A 23,078-nucleotide genomic window follows, 5' to 3' on the forward strand; every position below is an offset into this window, starting at 1 on the left:
GCTGACCAAAACTCTGTGACAATGTATTAGGACCAGAGATGCTGGCAGAGAAGCTTACAAACCCTACTGCAATGTAAACAAGTCTCAGACACACAAAAACATGGGGAAATCCTGGTGTGGTGCCACTGAAGCCAATGCGAGTTTTGCTACTGACTTCAATGGGGACCGGAATTTCACCTAGAGCATTCAGTGCAGGGGACTGGAAGTCAGGACTTGCAGCTTTATTCCTGACTCTGCCACAGACTTCCTGTGTGACCTTAGGCAAGTCTCATCACCTCCGTGCCTCAGTTCCTCTATCTGTAAAATGCAGATAGTATTTGCCTACCTGACAGGAGTGCTGTCATTAATTAATGTTTAGGAGAGCTCAGATAACATGGAGATGGAGAATCATAGAAATTGGACAAGTTGACTCTTACAGTTAATGTGCAGCTCGCAGAGCCCATTCTCCACCTACCACACTGGGGTGGAGAACTTGGAGCTTCTGCCCTTTGATAGGGTAGTGGGGCTAGAGGATTCTGCCCAGTGAGGACAGGGATCTTGGGGGGTGGGGGGGTCAGTAAGTTTGGCAACCCCTGCTATATATAGTATCACTAGTACCATTCCCAGCTTGGGCCAATGAAACAAGTGAGATGTATTAATTAACAGTATGACTGCATCGAGTACCACCTTTGCATGTCAGTAAGAAGGTGAGGCTTCAAAATATATCTAACAGCCATTTAAGAAGCCAAATGCAATGAGAAAAGTAGGCAGGCAGAAACTTGGGGAGGAAATTAAGTTTCTTATGACATTTTATCGGTTAAATGTTTCATTATGAAATGGGTAGGAAAACAATCTGATTGATTGTTCGTGAATACATCCCAACCAGAGTTGTGACTGTAAAGTCGCTAGAATTTCACTGGTCAGAATTGTGGAGGTTTGGTGTAGAAAACCCTGATTACAGTCACTGATCAGCCATTCAGAGCCTCATCACTTTAATTAATAGTACATCCTTTTCTCAAAATCATCATTTTACAATCACAAAAAGGCTCTCTGGACTCAGGATAATATTGAACTGAATGCATTCACTTTCCAGCATCATGGTTAAGTGTTGCTGTGATTTCAGACATGAGCCCCTATGCCCCTCCAGCTGTGCAGTGCAGAAGAATTGGACTAAGAAAGCAAATGCCTCAAGGGAAAGGAGGGGTATTTATCTCCATTTTACACACAGGAAACTGAGGCACAAGGAGATTAAGTGATTTACCCCAGGAAACTAGCGCCACAGCCAGGAACTGAATCCAGATAAAAAATTCCCTAACCACAAATTCATCCTTCCTCTTCACAATTCTCTTTTCCCTTCAGAAAAGGAGACCAGAATGCCACTTCATTCTTGGATAGACCCAGCTGCCTCAGTGCTTAACTTAGCTTATCATGTGCATCACTCTTCTGTCATATGCATTTGAGTTCAGTATGCTATCATGGAGCATATCACATCATGCATCAAACCACATATAGAACAGTACACTAAATTCAAACATAGGCATCAAACAAGGCTGAAGTTGGTTCCTTATTCTCAGTTCCTTAGCTGCAGTATTAGCTCCTTATTTGTAGTTCCCAGTTCCTTATTCAAAGGCAGTAGTATGTCATGTTATAGTTAGTCAGGCATGCAATTATACACTTGTATGCAAAATGGCATCCTCCGCAGAGCATGACCTCACACATACAGTGCGTGTGAGGTCACGTTGTGCGGAAGATGCCACTTTGTTGATGTGATGGGGGGCTGGAATTAACTGTCCTGCAGGCGCAGCTGGTCTGGGGCATGCAATGCATGCCTTGCATATAGTGACTGCAGATCAATGTACAAAGGCCAAAATTGTTTTAAAATATAGCATTGTAAGATTAAATTTTTAGAAATTTAATCAAAAAGACTTATTTATTCATTAAGTAATCAAATAAGGAGCTGAGTTTTGACTGGATGTACATAAATTAAATCTTAGGTCAAGTAACACATCCCTGCAACCAAATTGTACTAGCGGGGTGTTGTGGTAAATGGGCCTACAAATTTCTCTGAATTGTAAACAATTGTAAAAAAGTATATGAAAGTTCATAAAATGTTAACATTTGTTGTTAGAGATTAAAGTAACTGAAAGCAACTTGACTGACTTTCTATAACTGTTATAAACAGGCATAAGAGAATCAGACAGAGACTAAGTAAGTCTGAAGAAAGAGGCCATGTTGTTATAATTCAAGGATTGTGTTGAAATCATGATTAGTAAAAGCAGACTATGTGGAACCAGAAATTAATGAACCAAAATTGGTGTGTGTCTGATAGTAGGCCTAATTGATGACAAAATAATGAGGGGACGGGCTACTCCACCCGTCATTCCCTCTGTGGATATTTAAAGATGACTTTGGAAATAAAACAGAGAAGAACAGACACAGGCTAGTGGAGCAAGCACCATCAACACGGCTGCCACCTGCACTATGTCCTGGAACCCCACATCTTCGTCATCCTGATCCTGAGAGATGTTTTGACCAGTCCGGGCCAGAGAGAGGGATCCAGATGACACTGCCACCGTTACCAGCTCCAGCTGAATCACCAACACCAGCTGAGATGAAACAGGATTGGACTCTTAGCAGCAGCAGCCGCCACCTCCAGCCCATCTCAACTAACTTCATCAATGCATGATGCATTATAACTCCTATTTCTTTTCCAGCAGTAATTACCTACCATTTTGCATTTGATTTTGCCTTCCTAAATGAAGTACTTTGCACTTGTCTTTATTGAAGTTCATCTTGTGGATTTCAGCTCAATTATCCAATTTGTCAAGGTCATTTTGAATTCTAATCCTGCCCTCCAAAGTGCTTGCTATCCCTTCCAGGTTGGTATCATTTGCAAAATTCATAAGCAGACTCTCCACTCTATTGTCAACTTTATCAATGACTTGGGTAAGTAACTGAAAGTGAGCTCCCAATGTGATGCTGTGGAAGAACAGCTAATGTGATCCTTTGATGTATGAACAAGAGTAATGACCAAGAGTAGGGAGATGATTTTAGCTCTGTTAATGGCATTGGTGAGACCAGTACTGGAATACCATATCCAGCTCTGGTGTCCACATTTAAAAAAGGATGCTGAAAAATTGGAGGGTGCACAGAAAACAGCTACAAAATTGATTCGAGGGCTATAGTACAAGTTAAAGAGCTCAATCAGTTTAACTTATCAAAAGGAAGACTGAGATGTGGCTTGATTATATGGTGTGTAAATACCTCAACATGGACAAAATATTGGATACTAACAGGCTCTTTTAATCTAGTAGAGAACAAGAACCAATGGCTGGAAGCTGAAGCCAGACAAATTCAAATTAGAAATTAGGCATAAATCTTTAATAGTGAGGGTGATCAACCACTGGAACAAACTATCAAGAGCAATAGTGGATTCTCCATTCCTTGATGTCTTCAAATCAAGGATGGATGCCACTCTAGAAGATACATTTTAGTTGAACACAAGTTGTTACTGGGCTCAGTACAGGGGTAACTGGATGAAATTATGTGGTATTACATAGGAGGTCTGACTAGATGATCTAACGGTCCCCATTAGTCTGAAAAATCTGACTATGAAACCCTATTACTGGCCCTTCTCCAAATACACCTTTATCAAAAAGTTTCCTCTCCATGTGGATGTTTGGTGCTATAGTTGGTTGTGTCAGAATTACAGACCATAAAAATCTCCTTATGGAGAGGTGGACAGCGCCAAGTCATGCAGCAACACAATGCAGAAATTAATGAAGAAACTTCCTTTCTGTGCAAAACAAGGTCTGGTCTTATACAAATCCTTACAAATGCTTCAATATAGGTATCACCAGTGATCAGCACCAAACATTTAAATAAAACATTTTAATTACAACAAACAGCAACTTCTTTACTTATTTTACAATTTTGGAGTCAAAGTGAACAAGTGCAAGGTCAATTGAGTATATGTTATTTCATGGGGATTCTTACTCACTACACTTGCAGTTAAGTCTGATCACAGAAAGACTCAAATATTTGACTCTCTGATTTACATCGGATATTTCTGTGCATGATAGCAAGAAAGTTGAAAGAAAACAAGATGCATTTTGGTGGCTGCATCTCAAATTAGTAATATGTGTCTCTTTTCAAATACTATTCACTGAACATTGACAAAATGAAATGACCCGACCACAGAAAAATGGTTCCTCTGCCCTCTGAAGCTCTTTTCCAAGTTAGCTGAATATGTTAAGTATTAATGCTATAATGTTTCAAAATACTGATTAGTTCAATATGCCATCAAATTATTTGCATAAAATGTAGAGTTTAATAAAGCAAAGCTGTTGTCCTTATAGCTACAAAGTTGTTGGGATAACATACAACACTGGGAACCATTTTGTATAGTTCCACAAACTTGGTCAAACTGAAGGCTAGCATTTCTGTGATAGAATTAAAACATAATGGAGGTAGAGATATTCTAGCCCAGAGAGAGTTTTCCAAATTCCATTAAAGTGTACCAAGCCACATTGCCACTGTACGAGTCTCACAGCACCACCAGATGCTTCAGCTGATTGTAATACATAGGAATAAGAAATTTGCAAGCACTCTGGATGGTGTTCACTGTTTTCTATGTTTTAGAAGCCACCAAAAACCACTTAGAGCAGCAGAATGCACTAAGCTAAGCCTTGTATGTTTGCATTTCATGAATAAACAAGATTATTTGGGAGCCAACTATGTCCAAAGCATCTTCATATTATTTGTTGTGTAATGAGCAAAAGACAAAACACTAATGAATGTTTTTGTATCTGTAACTCAAACAAATTTTGATCAGTTTACCCATGTTTCCTGTTCTTAATTCATGTGACTAACCACAGTTCCTATACACACCTTCATTTGTAACCATCATAATTTCTGTGAAAACAGGACAACTGGATTTGCAACAAATTGGCTGAATACGGCTATTTTATTTATTTTTTTTTTACATATTTATTGTATGTTTATTAACAAAGGAAACTCAAAATCAAAATTGGTGTAATATATTTGTCAGACCAAAATTGAAGGTTCACCCCTAAGAGTGGTGTATCCTCATCTCTTCAGAATGAAATAACTGTTGCAGGAAAGTGTCACTCAGAATACCTCAATATATATGTTTTGTCACATACAGTCAGTCAAAACCCAGCTCAATTATGTATTAATTAAATAATCAAATAAGTATTTAGTCATTTAATTTTTTATCACATCACATTAATTTGATAAAATTTCTAAAAACTTAATCTTGCCTTGATATAGCGTTATGCAATTTTAGCCTTTGAGACAAGAGGCGACACCAGGCATAAAGAATAAACTGGAAATAAGAAACCACATCAGCCTCATGGTGCTAGGGGTCAGTCAGAACCAGTTCCCCACCCACATGAAGTCTCCAAACACTGTGTCTCCCAGCCTCACTGATGGCTTTGTGGGCCTCAACTGGGTTGGCCCCCTACCAGGCATAGATTAGTGGGGAAAACTATGCTCAGTCTACCATTGCTTGGAGAGCTTCCTGTGAAGTTTCCACATACCCCTGCCCAAGCCTGCTCCAAAACCTCACACCCTCAGAGAGATCACACAGAGAAAAGCCAGAGGCTGGCAACCAGTTGCAGCATGGTTCCCGCCCAACTGTGCTACCCCATAGCTAGTGAGGGGGTCAGGGAGAAGTACACAGAGCTGTACTATCTGAACGGGAACTGAACTCTCATCGATCCCCTGCCTTTGGTGCCTTTGCTGGCACTTCCCTCCCCACATCCCCATAAGGCGCCCAGACTAGGTAGAAGTTAGAATACACTCACATCTCTGCATCTATTATACTTAACTCATTTGTTCCCTTCCATGCAATGTGTCTTTTGCACAGGAAGGTAACATATAGGCCATGAGTCCAGTTAAAGTTAATGGGAGTTATACGACTCAACTGCTATTCACCCCTATGGACATTTACTCTGATGACATTCATAAACATCACAATTTGCATCTTCCTCCTATGTCTTATTACCAAAACAAAGCCTCCACATCTATCTGCTATATGTATTAGGAAATTGGACATGTAGGGATTTTTGTGCTAGGTGAGTCACATGGTTAAAGGAATATCAAGTATATCTTTAATTCTGGGGTGCCCTCTCCCATAATGCTATGCAGTCCCAAATTCTCCTACCTCTTATTCATCCTACTAAATATCACTTATCAGCACATATCAAATGCACCCATGGGTCATATTTAGGTTATTTAGTATCCTTATGCTCTACAAGAAGATTTCAATTTTTCAGGTAAGTACTCCTTCAAAAACTCTCTCAAACTGGCTTCTTGAGACACTGCAGAAAGACAGAAGACCCTTATTTTGATGACAGATTGAAAAGGGTCTGTGCAAGTTTCCCAGTATCAAACACAAAAAGTAAAATAAGCAGCTGACCCCCAAAAGACAAAGCACCCTCCACACTCAAGAGCACATCACCACTTCAGAAAGAGAAAACCAACTAAACAAAAAAACCAAACACTTACCAGCCAAAAAAAAAAAGCAACAGCTCTTTTCCCCACAAAACAAAGTGACTGTGTTGGAGCTACACTTCATTCCCTAGTAGATTTAAAGGGCCAGCTACTAAGACAGACAGCATGCTGGGAAAGTCTACTATAAAAGGGTAAAGCAAAAGCTTTGAGTTTAGGGGTGGTAAGAGCTTCAGAAAAAAAGTTAGCTGGTCTTATGGAAAAAGCATGGAAGTCATACTTTTGTGAATACTGATGACAACCTAGAGAAAGCCTATGATAACATAGTCTGTAGTTATATGCAATATGTTATGAATTTGAGTTATTGGTTTCTTTGTTTGTTTGTTCTGCTATATAGATGTAATAAATATCCTGATCCTTTCCAGCAAAGGAGAGGGTGTTTGTTTGTTTTGATTTTTTTTTTTTTTGCCTGAGGCTTACTACTATGTGTTGACCTCTGGTTCAATTTACTTTTCCCTTAGCAAGTAAGTAATATAGTTAACAGCCATGCTTATTAGTTTGAGGGTAACTTTCTCTTAATATGAAGTTAAATAACTAACGGATAAGGAGTGTGCTGTCTAGTGTAACATAATAGGAGAATTACTGCTTCATGATCTTTCTGGTATAGCATGAATCACTACATAAGAAAATAGCCTATAATAACTTTAACAAGATAATATAGAGCAACTGTATGGAGTACTGACTCCCCTCTAGCATCACCATAATCCGTCAAACTGCATAAGGTGTATATGCTAGACTGAAATTCAGTTGCGTGTACAGATCTTGGGCCAGATTTACAAAGGTAGTTAGGAACCAAAGGATGCACATTAGGCACTTTTGTAAATTGCAGGTGCCTAACAGGTTAGGTGATTAACTCCCATTACAAGTCAATAGATGTCCAGCACCTAACCTGCTTAGGCGTTAGTAGGATTTTAAGAAATGCCTTATTTGTATCTTTAGGCTCCTTATAGAAGCCTTTGTAAGGTACTCATCCTTGTTCAACAATTCATGTGGGTACAAATGGCTTGTCTCCAAGGGAAACTCACTTTAAGTTGTATAAAGTTCATTCTGTAGGTAATGCTGCTTCCATACTTCCAACTGCAGTAGCAGTGCCTGTACTAATCCTCTTGTTCCTTTGTAACTAGTAATTAAAAGTACTCTGTAAAAGAATAAAACTATTTTTGTACTTTTTTGGTGGGAGTTTGATGTCTGTCTCATATTTAAAATCTGAAAAGTGGGGAAGTTCAGGGGCTTTATTTTTTTTTTAAACTGTCTCTATATCAAGTCTTGTTTTCTGTGGTTCTGTAGGAGGAATTCTGAGTGGTTTTGAATGAGAGTTCTCTTAGCCTGCAATTGAGAGGGTGGGTGGATATGAATCTATCAGAAAGAGCTTTTCATCCAAGTGTTTGTCAGGTGTTTCTGTTAAATAGGTGTTCAGAAAATTAAAGAAAACTCAGGGTTTTCAACAGCCAGACTAACAATCCTTTTCTCAAATGCTAACCTTTCATAGGTGCTTGTGATGTCATTATCCCACTAGTTCTCTCCAAAGCTCTCTGGCAAAGAGAGAACTGATTTTTTTTTACATGAACTATTTTCAAGCCACCTTTATACATCACAAAGAAATTAAAAAGGGCACAAACACAATTCCCTTCTCCTTTCACCTTAGAGGGAACTTTGGATGCAATCGCTTGAACTGTGCAAGGTTTTTTAAATTTTTCCCTTAGTTTCCTTTCTATGAGCACTTAGTTAGGTAACACTCAGACTTCAGCTATAACTGATACTATACACAGCAATACACTTCCAATGTAAATGGAGCCTTTATTTTCTGGAGGAAAGTGCTATACAGAATGCTAGAAATACCAGGGAATATACTTATATACACCTTTTGGCCCTTTACAGTTGCAAGTATGTGTTCTTAGGCAAGGCCCATGGCATCTGAGACGTAGATCTCACTGCTGGGGGACCTTTATGTGCCAGGGCTACTCTCAACTCTGATTTTTAAAGACAGAATGTCCACCTGAAGTCTTAACCATTTTGTTTAAACTGGCTAATGTGCTATCCCCCTGCCAAATACTGTGGTTTTCCAATCGCATCCTACCTTTTTCTAAACATTATTTCTCTTCCTTATTGCTAAGTGGGGGGAAAAACATAAACAAAGAAAACTAATGAAACTGACTCTCCTGTTTGTGTAGTTTCTATAAAAAGAAATATCTCTTCCTCTAAACTCTTTCAGTTACAGTAATCAGAAGTGTTATACATAAGAGCAGGCAAAAAGCCAGAGGAGCAATTTCAGCAGGTGTTCTCCTTTTTAAAAAACCCAACAGAGTACTAGTTGCCTCACTTCAGAGAACCTCCAGAATGTAGTTTGACTGGGGTGTAAAATCTGTCACTAACGTTTTACTAAATTATTTATTTACATGCCCTAAAGCCATCCAGGGCTAGTCATAGGGTCTGTGAAACCTGTTGCCACAGCTGTGGTAGAGAGCAACCAGGACTGACTTGATTCTGTGTGAGAAATAGCTGAACTTCTGCTGATGGTACAGCTGGCACCGCAAGCTCCTTCCCAGCCATTAACTAGGCTGCCTGTGGCTTAGGTTAGTTCCTTCTCTGAGCTGACAATTCAGCATCTGGACACAAACTTGGGCAGGCGGGAGGGAGGGAGTGATCAATGGAAAAGCCTACACAGCTAGAGTTTCCCAGGAGGCAGAGAGAAGGGAAACCTAGACCACTTCACAGTTGTAGCAGCATCCACAAAGGCTTAAAGGAGGAGGGAAAGTAGACAGGTGATTCTCAGTGAGGAGAGACACTGTACTGACCCTTAGAGAGGAGACAGAATGAGATACACTAGGAAATGTGTGTAGAAGAAAAGGAGTAAAGAGGAAGCTACACGATGTCCTGGGAGAGGAGTGGGAAGAAAGCAAATATAAAATATGAAAAAGGAGGAGAGACTGTTCTTTTCAAAGAAGTAAAAGGCAAACAAGTTATTGTAGAGGCAGAATGAGCTGGAAGGAAAAATGAAGGGGATAAAACACCCATCCTCCTAAACTGAGGACAGAGGGGATGAAAGATGAGTGGCTGTTTTCATCATTTGTACCAATGTTGCATATTCCTCTGGCTAAGTTCTAGTCCAGCACACTGCACTTGTTACACATATACACCCAATGGGTTCAGGCCAGGTAAATTGGACTGGTTCATTTGCATAAAGCAAGGAGAAACAAACAATATAAAACAGCTGACAAAGAATCAAAGCCTGCAGCCCTAAGAGAGAACTCAACCCATGATGTACTGGGCCTCTGCTGCAAGCTCTCAACTCTCTTTGATTTATTTATGTAGGAGTTAAAGAGCACACAGCACCTCACAGATGGAGCTAGTAACTGAATTTGGGAGACTGTTGGTAATTATTCTGCATGGACACCCCCCTTCGCCACACAAGCAGCTGATCTTCATTTATCCTGCAGCAGGGGAAATTGATGACAGCAGGAAAATTCTTTGCCCCTGGTCTTCAAAATTTAAGTTTCCTTGTATCCAAAAAGTTGACAAATAGGCTTCTCAAACTCCAAAAGTTTGCCCTGCTTGTGGGTGGGCTCAACAATGACAAAGTAGTCTACGGCAAAGGCTTTTTGTTCCTGCTACACATCTATATGGAGTTATCTGCAGCCAAACTTTTGAAGGTGGCTATCCATATTAGATGTCTCAATGTCCAAGTGTTCAGCTTAAGATGCCTTTGTACTAATTTTCAATTGGTCAGCACTGCTCAAAATCACTCCCAACCTGTCTCAAGCTGGACACCCAAAAATCAGAGACCTCTTTAAATTATCAACTGGAGCAGGTTGGAAACTTTTTGTCAACATGTATTTTCAATGGAAAAAGCTAGTTTAATCAAAATCTAAATATTTTTTAAAAGGATAGCTTGACACAGAAAATGTGAAATGGAAAATATTGTGTTAGAAAATTAGAGTTGGATTTTGGAATTTTGTTTTGGGTTTCAAAATTTCATTTGAAATGTTTTTACATTATTTCATGATGTCTGAGTTGTATTAGCGTATAATATGTTCTAGTATAACTGACATCAGAATAAAAATAGGGTATTTCAATTATTTTACTTTTAAACTCATCAAGGGCAGGTGCTAGTTAAACTGTGTCATTACAACACAAACAGGAGATGCTTTGAACTAAAAAAGAAAAAATGAGGAAAAAAAAAGATGACCTGTTTCAACTGCTGCAAAGTAGCCCTTAAAGATTTGAAAAAAAATAGAACATTATAGCATAATGTGATGTCAATGTTACTACTAGCAACCTCACATAATGTTAACATATGCATGAATCCTAACACTAGTACTACTGACATGTCATAAAATAATGTAAAACTAAAAATGTAAGAGAATAAAATCTGAAATTAAATTTTGAAATTCTGAAACAACATTCTAAATGCCTGAACAAATTTTCTAAAACTGATTTTTTTTTTCAGGAAATTCCAATTTGAAGGAAAATTTTATAATACTTACCTTTGTTCCAAACTGTAATTAATTTTTTTTGTTCAAAATGTTGACATTTCCCCCCAATAAAAAATGTAGCATTTTGGCCAGCTTTACTATTGACCCTAGCTTGTAAGCTCTTTCATTCTAGATCTGAAGTTGTTCTCTGTTTGTAAAGCACTGACGGCTAGATTTACAAACCGGTCTCGTGGATGCCTGCTGCCCAGTAAAATTCACAGCCCCGAGTTAGATGCCCAGGCTCTCCCTGGAGAGAATTAGGTGCCTAAGACAGGGAAGCAGAAGCCAGCAAGCTGAGCAGAGACCTGCCTCAGCTAGGGAATAGACAATGCCATGGAGAGGGGCAGGGATAAAGGGACTGAGGTGCCTATCTTTATTTGGGATTCTCAGCCATGAGCCCTCTCCTGGAGTTAGATGCCCAAACCAGGTCAGCCATTTTAGGTAGCCTACATAAGAGAAAGAGACCTTTTGCATGCTCTATACATACTAATTATCATCTTGCTTTTTGCAGGTGCTGTACCCTTTTCTCCTGAAATATCAGTGTTCTGACAACTCACTGAGGTGCTATTAGACTTGATTATTAAGTACAGAAGTGATAACCACAAATTATGACTTTGCAAAAGTATGATTGTGCCCTCCTCTAAGGTTAAAGCACATGTTTACGAACTGGAATCTGAAGCACTGTTTGCAGATTGCAATCAGGGAAACATTTTGATTGAGTATTTATTACACACAGCAATTACCGAAACAGTATCACAACTTTCATTTCCAGTAGAACAGAATGTTTGCTAGCAATTTTAGACTAAACCTGAAGGAAGTATTGTGAACCCTGGAAGCTGGTGTTATACTTACCGCACCTGAGCATATTGCTGGGAAAAATGTTGAAGATATTTATGCATCATTGGTGAAAGAGAATTTGCCTTTGTAACATTTATTGCGTGCTGCAGTGCCAAGTAACTTAGAAGTAGTAATCATAATTTGCAAAAGGGGCTGAAAACATTAGGTTTCCCAATTTCTGAATGTCTGTGTGATCCCTTAAAAGAGTGCTTTTTAGAGTGATTCATTTTAGGTCCCATTTAGGCACCCCAAAATGAAGATACCCAAAATTACTGGTCACTTCTTACATTTTAGGTCATTCAGTGTTCAACTAGTTCTCAGCCCAATCTCTGAGGTGTGACTGCCTCCACTCCCATTTAAATCAATGGCAGTGGAGGGTTTGTAGCAACTGGCAGGAACCACTCAATGCCTCGCAGGACTGGGGGCCTCCTTTGCTGAATAGGTTTGATCTCCTGCTCATGCTTCCACATAAAACTGATTCTCTTTGTTTGTTGCAGATGTGCTAGTAAAATCCACTTCTACTCACCCACCCAGAGGGTTAGTTCAGTAGGTGTGGTGCTGTTCGTTTGTGCACATGCGCTGCATTGAGAGTTAAGATGATTGAAGATAGGCTGAAAGAAGCCTGCGGCACATTCTGAAGCCACATAGCACACACTGACCTGGGCTGAGCGGGTAGATCTCATTATCGGCCCCAAAGAACAGATTCCGTGTCAGCTTGCGAGGGTCAATTTTCTGAGGGGTGGAAGAAGCAGGACAGAGAGAGAACCTGCGACGAAGAAAATTCTCCTCCTTCATGGCATGGGCAGTCGAGGTTTTCTAAAAGGAAGGGACAGAAATAATAACAGTTAATGCCAAGACACGAGAAACCGAAGTTTCACAGGCAGATGATTGCGTCTTCCAAGCTACCTAAGCAGAGTACCAACTCCATTTTTAGAATGTCAAAAGGCTATGCAAACACACCGCCCTATTAGTAGGAACAACCAAATTACTGTTCTGCTGACTCTCAGCCAGTCACGAACTGGGGGGGGGAGGAAGTGGAGTGACACTGCAACCAGCCCCCACATGGATCCAGCCTTTCCTTTATGAGGCTCTGAAGATACTTCCTAAGTCATGGTTACTTTCGGGACCTAGCAAAGGCAGAGCACCGAATTGCTTTGCTACCTTTTTTTTTTAAAAAAAAGAAGGTTCTGGTGTCACTTACTCCAGGGTGACCCTGTTGATGTCAGTGGAGTTACTGCAGCTTTAGGCTGCAGTCACTGAGATCTGAATGTAGTCTCAGGTATATAGAGGAAGACCAGTGGCCAGTATCCTAATGTAAGTGACTCAAGCTGCACAAGGAACTAGCACAGAAAAGCTAGTGTCAGTCCTGCCCGATTTCTTAATACAGCATCTTTGAGCAGCTTCACATTTTCTTTAAAATGGCAATGAGATCAGCCTCCAAGTTTGATCAATAGGGCAAGCTTTGCTTCTCTGCTGGGCTACAGAACAGCATTTATCTTCCTGAAAGCCTCCCTACTTCTCAGTACAAAAGCCAGTTAGTGCTGTGCTATTTACCACCACTCCGCTGAAGCACAGATTATCCTGACTGGAATTAAAGGTATTTCTTTTATACCTTTCCGACCGACAAGCAGTCCTCTTGTACCCCTCACAGTTGGATACTATGACCATCTTCCTCAGTTCTCTAGGCTTTATTTTCCTCTGATGTGCAATCAGAGGCAGAGTTCCCATTAGCAGTGATGGGAGTTAACTTTGCCTTCAGGGTTTACAGCAGGGAATACCTGGTATGTTTTCTCTGATAGGATGAATTATTGCACCGAGAAAGAAAGCTTGGAAGAAACCCACAGGAACTTCAGGGGACTGTTTCCTGAAAAAATGGTCTGTAAGTTTGCCCATCTCTTCGTGCTCTGAAGAAATAATAGGCCAGCTTCTTGTGCAGCTGAGGATAACAGAGCAGAAAAAAGCTAGGGGCTACTTTAAATTACACTGGCTGAAGTAATACCACATGGACTACTGTACTGGTTGAGGGTCATGGGGGGATACTGTGCACACCACCCTGCCCCTGGGAAAACTGGCTCCCTGCATCTGACACCCTCCCCCCTCTTTCTCTGATGGGGAAGCTTCAATTGTCCCTTTCTGGGGAGCTTTGCACTGCTGAGACAGTACAAAGCAGGCAGGGTGGAGGGCAAGAATCTAGCCCAATGTGAGAAAACATTTTATTTTGCTAGAGCTGTGTCTCTGGCACCTGTTATATTGATCTATATAGGAGGCAATTACAATAATAATGTTTTTAAAACTAAATAGCACGTACACTACCAAAAGGTAAGTGTGACCCAGAAACCTATTAGTGCCAACTAGGAAGGTGCACAGAAGGGGTGTCTAGAGGTTACAGGGATCTTCTAGGTCTGGCATGTACAATCTAGTTCACCTAAGAGCATCATGCGAGGTCTCAAATAAAAGCCAGTGTCACATGGGTCATCACTGTCAATTGTAATACGCAAGTACAGACATTATGTAAGGAGTTATGTATATACACTGAAAATTATGTTCTTAAGGTCTGTGTCTAGGGACTTGTCACCAGCAAAGGTGAAAAACAGGTTTTCTGTCAGACAAGAAATATTATCTGGCTGTTTACATGTCAATTAGGTGTTGTATGGTTCGCAACAGGTCTCCTCTCACCAGTCTGAACTGAATGCTAATGAAGAATTGTGAAAACTTCAAAGAGAGACAAGTCACAGGAAGAAATAAACAGGGAGAGGGCCAGAGATAAAGTGTGCACATTAGACGTCCACTTGCATATATTTGGTGGACAGAGAAGACACTCTGGCATTCTTCAGCTAGGAATTAAACAGGCAGTTAGTTTGCTTCATGAAAAAGGGGGTCTCATCCAGGCTTTGTTGAAAATGCTGGTGAGAACTTTGGGTAAAGTTAAGCTTCTTTAGACAGTTAGTTAGACTTGTTAGTTAAAGTTTGGTCTCTAGAAAGCTTGTTATGCTTTATATATTATCATTTGGTTCCTATAATTGGTTCCAATTATCATTTGGTTCTCAGAGCTGTGTGTTTAACTGAGCTTTGTTCCAAGATATAAGTAGTAAACTGTGGTGTACTGTTCCTTTCAAGGAACAGCAGGCCCGACAACTCTGTGCGAGTTCAGTGGTTAAGGGGCTGGACACTACAGGGAATGCTGAGAGGTCTTGGGGGCTGGTGTGTGCCTATTGCTAACCTGTACTGAGAAAGTGAGGGTGTGGAAGCCTAGAAGACAGTGCTTCTGTTGTCTGAAGCTGATGGTTTAAGGGAACTGACCCACAGCAGGTACAGACCAGGCTTTCTTAACTTGTAGGACAGGTGGTGATGAGGTGCCTTGCAGCCCAGGGGAGTATCACAGTAAGAAAGGCATTTACCTCTCTTCCCCATGGGTCAATTTTAAGGCATGTGAACTTAATATGAACTATTATATGAATTTTTACAGAAGGAAGGGCAGTGTCCTCCAGAAGAATTAGCTCGGTGTTGGTTCTGAGTTCTAATCCCAGCTCCACCACTGACTCACTCTGTGACCTTGGCATATCATTTCACCTTTCTTGCCTTTAGTTTCCCTATCTGTAAACTCCACTTACCTCACAGAAGATTAATTAAGGTCTGTATAGTGCTTTGAGCATACAAAGTTCTCTAAAAATGTTAAATAATGTTGTTATTTACCTCTCTGCAAAGTGGATGTAAAATGCTAACGAGTCACAATAGCACATTTCATTGTGACTACTTGCATGGCTATCAGTGAAGACAATGGAGAATCCATTCCAGCATTTGCTTTTGGGGGATAGTACGGCTCTATCTTAGATGGGCCTGAGCTGAAAGGTCCAGATCCAAACTGCTCCAAAGGTTTGAGAGGGTTCTGAGTCAGTGTTTCAGTTCGAGGCCAATTTGGAGTGAGTGAACAATTGTATGGATACCGACAGATCCATTTGTTCTGTATATTTCTACATTGCGACTATAGAATACTTGGGGAGTAAAATTAAAATCAAAGTTAATCTTAAAAAAAAAAAGAGAGAATTATGTGTTTATTCACTTATCTCATGGAACAATATTTTTAAAAAAATACTAGTTTAAATAACAGTTTTTAGAATGCCAACACAGATATTTTCTGTCTCCATTCCCAGAAAGGTTGTCTGAAGTTTCCACCTTTAGAATTGCTTTTAAGATGCCATAAGCAAAAGCAGACCCTTGGGATTTTCTTCTCAAATAGCCAGACAGGCCAATTTCATCAAATTTAGCTACATGAAGCCATTCAGAAATATAATGTCCACACAATGGAAAGAAGGCTAGGGAATAAGTTACAAGTGTTAGCTCTGTTTTCCATCTGCCTCTTATCAGTAGTCTCAATTTTCCCTGGAGAGATTCTTTTTGATTTTTTAATACAAAGATACGAATGTGTGTCACTCCATCTTAGCAATAACACAAGAGACTCAATTCTGGAGCAGGGAGCCTGCTCCCATTGAAATCAATGGCAAAACTCCTATTTCCTCCAATAGGAGCAGGATAGTGCACTGTATTTGCTTTTGAAGTATTTGTCTACTATTTCTATTTATTATGACAATGGGGCACGTGTTCTATACACTACTGTGTTCTTCATTTATTATTTCACATCACTTAGCCACAGGAAAACTGATCATTATTATGAAGATACTCTCTTCCTTCATGTGCGTACTTAGTGAGGGCACTTGTTTGCAGCAAGGAATCTGGATTTCCCTTTCAGCTGTGGAAAGCCACTGGGTGCACTAAAAGGTTTTCCCCAGTGTACAATCTGTACAGGCTATACCCTTATTTATCACATGAAAACCTTGCAACAACAACACATGTCCTTGTGACCATGAAGACTGATTCCTGGTATTCCCTCTAAATAGGGCTCTCTCCAGCAGAGCATCTCCATTGCCTACAACCTGTTCAGAAGACAGCAACACATTTGTCCACTGGTTTGAACACACAGGATCCTACTCACATGCCATGCATTCTCTCTGCTGGCCTCCTTTCAAGTGATGGATTGACTTCACATTGTCACTGTTGGTTTATATAGGGTGTAGTCCCTGGTTACATTCTGATTATAATCTGTGCTCACACACCACCCACCTTTTAGGGATCCCATCATTGTAGCTGAAACTTGACAGGTGACAGAGCCTTTTCTATATTGGACCCTAGAGTGTTGACCTCATTGTGCCAGATTCACTCCGTCCTTATTTCTGGTATAATACAGAAGACAGATATTGATCTGGACTAGGGTGACTAGATAGCAAGTGTGAAAAATCAGGAAAGGGCTGGCTGGGTGTGTGTGTGTGGGGGGAAAGGGGTGATGGAGGGTGTAATAGGCATCTATATTAGACAAAGCCCTGAATATCAGGACTGTCCCTATAAAATTGGGACATTTGGTCACCCTAACCTGGACTCTTAGAAAGTATGTCCACACTGCAATTGAAAAACCTGCGGCTGGCCCCTGCCAGCTGATTTGGGTTTGCGGGGCTCAGGCTAAGGGGCTGTTTAACTGCCGTGCAGATGGTCGGACTCAGACTGAAGCTGGAGCTCTGGGACCCTCCCACTTTACAGAGTCCTAGAGACATCATTTCTCAAGAACGTGAAGAGTGTGGTTCCCACGATGCTTCCTTATCGAAGGGCTGAGATATGCAGATTTGGCCAGTTAGATGCAGAGATTTTACTCCATTCCTGAGTTCAGTGCACAATGCAGTAGGTAATCACATGAAAGCATTTTATGTTTGTGCGTGTGTGTACACGTTATTGCTTGGTGTAGTTGGGATTGCTCTCCTGCCTGTTTCTGTCTAGACTAGAGTTATTATAAAGCTCCTGACAAGGGATGCTGGAACAATTTGCATAGTGCTGGTGCTGAGAGCCACTGAACCAAACTGGAAACCCTGTATATAATGGAAACCACTTTAAGCCAGGGGGTGCAACAGCACCCCCTGTACCTCTAGTTCCAGCACCTATGCTCCTGCCACCTCTTGGTGATACCAAATTGCAGGCACCAGAGATAAAATTTTCAAAACTGACCAGAATGGGAACTATTCCGTGCTCTGCACTTTTGAAATTCAGGTTACTAATTTAGGTGCCTAAATATGGATTTAAGAGGCTAATTTTGTTTTCTGCTTTTGAAAATCCTGGACAATGCATATGGCATTGTCACTATAGTGCAGGGGTGGGCAATAATTTTTGCAGAGGAGACATTCCACGAATTCTGGTAAGTTTCACAGGCCACATGATGCTGACACGTCACATGACCGGAAGTAGGACGTTCGGGTAGCGAATGGCCGAAAGCTGCCTGACGCTCCAGCGTAGCACTCCTGCATGGCGGGCTGGACAGAAAAGTTAGACAGGCCGAATCTGGCCCGTGGGTCATATTTTGCTCACCCCTGCTCTAGTGCCACAGCGGGGAAGGAGAACTGAGGCATATTCATGTCAGTTGATCTTTGCTGATCCTCTGGCCAAGAACCTGCAACTAATTTGCCCCTAGGCCTCATCTTCATTCCTCCACTGCAGGGGCTTTCAGTGCTCAAAATTGCACAGGAAGCCCCAGGAGATTAGGGCCTGTTTCCACGCACAAGATGTGTGCCTCCTGCATGAGTTCCCAAATTCTTCCAATCCAACCAGCAGCAGTGTACTACTTCCTCTGCATATGGGATGCTTAGCAACCATAGAGCCACGGCAGATTTTACCCCTGAAAGAAACTTTCTCCTATGGAACTCATTATATTTCAAATAAATGACATTCCAAACTCATTGCTGCTTCAGAGGGCTCAAAAGGGGAATAGCAGATCTGAATCCCTTTGAATTTCAAGGGAAATAGCTGGATTTGAATCTCCAAAATTAAACCCATCTCTATTGTTTTGGTTCCAGGTCAGATCCAGCACAGGAAGAGACCAGTTTTGTGGTTCTAATCTGGATGTGGCTGCAATTTCATGAGAACAATTGATCCTGTGAGATTTCCACCATTCAAGATGTTCAAAATCTCATAAAATCAGCTGGTCTGCAGGGCCTGGGTCCAAGAGATATGGTCAATGTCAATTAGCACATACACACTCCCTGACGTGGCATGTCTTATACAATTTACTCCTGCCACTGTCCAGAATAATCTATATGAGATGGGGGCTGTGTATAGACTGTAACCAGTACAGAAAAAAGGCTCATATTAATGCTGCTTTTGCAGCATTGATGCATGATGATCTGGACCCAAAAATCAACTGGGGAGTGAATTTGGCCCTATGATTTCAAATGAGGATTAAACAGCTTTCTTGTTTTTGTTAAAGACGGGCCTGACCCAACACCCTGAATTCAGAAACTGCATTATTGCTATTGGTTTTGAGGGGAGTGGAATTATTTTGAAATCTTAGCCCAGTTCTAGATCTATATTTTGGAGCTTGCTCCAACCTGAAACAACCCCTCCCAGCTCTGAAACTATGGAAAGTGGGTTTCAAAAATCCAGATCAGGATTAATAGATTTTAAGGCCAGGTTATATGATCATAAAGCCTGACTGTTTGTATAACACAGGTCAAAGAATTTCACACAGTAATTCCTGCATCAAGTCCATAACTTTTATTTGAACTAGAGCACATATTTTAGAAATCATCTAATCTTGATGTAAAGACTCCAAGTGAGGGAGAATCCACCACATGCCCTGGTAAGCTTTACTAATGGTTAATTATTCTCACTGTTAAAAATTTACACCTTATCTCTAACCTCAATGTATCCAACTTTAGCTTCCAGACATTGGATCTTGTTATATCTTTGGAAGATTAAAGAGTCCTCTGCTATGTTTTGCAGCTCAGGCCATACAAAACATCCTTGGAATTTCTAAACATTATATATGACAATTTCCTAACTCAAAAAGTGTTGCCAACATGGAGAAAATATTTATTAGACCTTGTCCTCACAGATAAAGAGGACTTGACCACAGAACTAAAATTCATGGTAGCTTAGGTACATGAGATCATGACTTGATCACATTTAAAAATGTGCAAGCAGAATAAAGACCAGACCAATTATACACACACACACATGCTTGGTGCTTTAATAGGGTTAATTTTACAAAGCTGGAAACAATTAGGAGCCAAATTAACTTGGAGCAAGAATTTATCAGAAAAATGTGAATGGTAGTTGCGAATTATTTAAGAACACCTTATTAGATGCCTCAGAATCATAAGCCCACAACTGAGGAGGAAGGCTGTCTTGGTTTAAAAAAACAACCTGGTTTAGAGGGGAAGTGAAGGCAGGTATGAAAATATATATACATGTTACAACAAATGGAAGAAAATGGAAGTTGACAGTAATTAATATCAATCAGAAGTTAGTAATTGTAGAAAATTGATAAGGGAAGTAAAGGGATACAAGGAGAAATCCAAGGCCAGCAGAATGAAGGACAATAAAATGAGTTTTTAAAATATATAAGGAATAAAAAGAATCCTGAGAATGGTATTGTCCATTACTAGCTGGAAATGGTAGAATTATCAATAATACAGAAAAGGCAAAAGTGTTCACTAAATATTTCTGTTCTGTATTTGGACAGATATAGTCTCATCAGACTCTTTCCATTCCATTAGTATCTCTGGAGGATGTTAAACAGAAGGAAGCTACTAAAGTCAGACCTTTTTAAATTAGCAAGTCCAGATAACTTCTAGCCACAAGTTTAAAAATGCTGGCTGAGGAGTTTCACTGGACCGTTAATGTTGATTTTCATTAAGTCTTTGAGCACTGGGATTAGTTCTTGGCCCTACACTATTTACCATTTTTATCAATGACCTGGAAGAAAACATAAAATCATCACTGATAAAGTTTGGAGATGACACAAAAATTGAAAGAGTAATAAATAATGAAGAGGACAGGTCACTGGTACAGAGTGATCTGGATTCTTGTTAAACTGTGTGCAAGCAACCAATATGCATTTTAATATAACTAAATGTAAATGTATACAGTTAGGAACAAAGAATGCAGGCCATACTTACAAGATGGTGGACTCTATCCTTGGAAGCAGTGACTCTGAAAAAGATTTGAGAGCCGTGGATTTGGATTTGGATAATCAGCTGAACATCAGCTCCCAATGTGACACTGTGGCCAAAAAAGCTAATGTGATCATAGGATGCATAAATAGGGGAATCTCAAAGAGGAGTAAAGAAGTTATTTTACCTCTGTATTTGGCATTGGTGTAATTGGTGGAGTACTGAGTCCAGTTCTGGTGCCCACAATTCAAGAAGGACATTGATACATGGGAGAGGGTTCAAAGAAGAGCCATGAGAATGATTAAAGGATTAGAAAACATGTTAAAGTGATAGACTCAAAGAGCTCAATCTATTTACCTTAACAAAAGGAAGGTTAAGGATGACTTGATAATAGTCCATGAATACCTACATGGGAACAAATATTTAATAATGGGCTCTTCAATCTAGCAAAGAAAGGTAGAACACGACCCAATGGCTGGGAGTTGAAGCTAGACGAATTCAGACTGAAAAGAAGATGTAAATTTTTTTACAGGGAGGGTTGGAACGATTTACCAATGGTCATGGTAGATTCTCCATCCCTAGCAATTTCCAGATCAAGATTGGATGTTTTTCCAAAAGATAGATTCTAGACATTGTTTTGGGAAAGTTTTATGGCCTCTGTTATACAGGAGGTTAGACTAGATGAGCACAGTAGTCCCTTCTGGTCTTGGTATCTATGAATCTGCAGCTTTCCAACAAATGTCTATGACCATAAAGATGAGGGAAGAGAAATACAGAGAATATTGCCAGCACTGCTTCTAAATAGCATAGTTCTCAAGGTTGCCCAGTAGGTGCCAGCAGCTCTTTAAGAGTCAACATAAAATGTAATGGGAGTGGTATACCGGGTTCCCAGTGTCCAGTGCTTGAACAAAACTACATAATTAATTAACAAGGGGGAAACTCCCCTTCGCTCTTCTCATATCATGATGTTATATTTTAAAAAGGGAGAGGAAACAGCCAGTCACCCAACTAAACTCACTGAACCAAACTATTATAAAATACAAGGCAATGAAAGCTCTGAACATGACAGGACCTTGTGTGACTGGTACTGTTTTTAGTTCATAAATGGGTTTATCAGTAAGTACCAGCCAATGAAGAGGCAAACAAGTAATACTGTATAGGCTGTTCAGAGGTGCTGAATGCCCACAGCTTCCCTTGAACTGAATAGAGCTGCCAATGCTTAGCATCTTCTGAACAGCAGACCCATTTTGGGTGATCACGATGATTGCTATATTTATAATAGATAAACAATGGTACACACATGTGCAGTGATGGCCTTTGTGATGAGTACCCTGCAGGTGATGCCTTCTGCACCTGTGGAGGAAGATGGCAGAAGGTTTCAGCTTTTAGCATCAAGGTAGGCAGCTCTGTCTTCACACTTTCTGGGTTGCTGATATGTAATTACCATGTAGCTAGACACTCCATGGATATTATGCTGTCCATACTTTGTGTTAACTGGTGGGTGGATAGATTGGTTTGCTTACTGTTATTTACAGGGCTTAAAATAGACTGGAAATATGCACATCTCTATAAATAGTTAATTAAAGGTCTGGCATAGCCTTTCCCTACTGTGTTAGTGAAAGGGTAGTATTTGATTTCATTCTAGGCTTGTTTCAAACAACGTTCTCTTTTTCAGGTCATTCAATTTTTCTCAGATATTAAATTAAACTGTATTTTGTATTCACAGTAGCAACTCAATCTCTAGAATCTGCACTGAAAAGGAAGATGAAATGTAAAGAAGATGACATTTCCTGATTCAATTAACTCTAGGAGATAAAATTTCCATGTTCAGAAAAAAGAAGGGCAGATTGTTAGTTTATGCATTTCTACTATTAAAGACCTGCAAGAGTGAAGATTCAGAATATTCACAAACAAGAAAATACTGGGATATTTCCCCGGCTGGTGTAAATCATCGTAGCTGTTATGACTTTAATGGAGCTTTGCCAATTTACATCAGCTGTGGCAGTCTGAACAATGTTAAATGTCCCTGAATTCCACTTCAGGATGCTACTCCTAAAATATATATCTATCTACAGGATAGAAAATTGGAGAAACGCCCACTTAATCACAGTTTAATAAAATGGAAGGTGCAGTACAGTGAATTCTGCCTTCCCAGGCAAATTCTCTTCAATTAATCCACCTGTTTGGGTGGGAATATGGCAAAATACACACTTTATAGTAGAAAAAGAAATCCAGCATATTGCAGTTTACATGGAGCCTTTTGTGATCC

The 23,078-nt window shown here is 40.2% G+C and overlaps 1 protein-coding gene across 1 annotated transcript in view; it reads right to left on the reverse strand.

Moving 5' to 3' along the window:
* Nucleotides 1-23,078, reverse strand: part of OSBPL5 (oxysterol binding protein like 5) — a 204,165-nt gene that overhangs the window by 77,477 nt on the left and 103,610 nt on the right. Inside the window, exon 2 of the mRNA XM_067540632.1 lies at nucleotides 12,482-12,638. Within this exon, the coding sequence (XP_067396733.1) occupies nucleotides 12,482-12,638 (157 nt within the window). The remainder of the gene's footprint in view (nucleotides 1-12,481; nucleotides 12,639-23,078) is intronic.

The sequence above is a fragment of the Emydura macquarii genome, unplaced genomic scaffold (assembly GCF_026122565.2).
Source record: "Emydura macquarii macquarii isolate MOO-44397 ecotype Brisbane River unplaced genomic scaffold, CSIRO-AGI_Emac_v2 contig_587, whole genome shotgun sequence".
Classification (NCBI taxonomy): domain Eukaryota; kingdom Metazoa; phylum Chordata; order Testudines; family Chelidae; genus Emydura; species Emydura macquarii.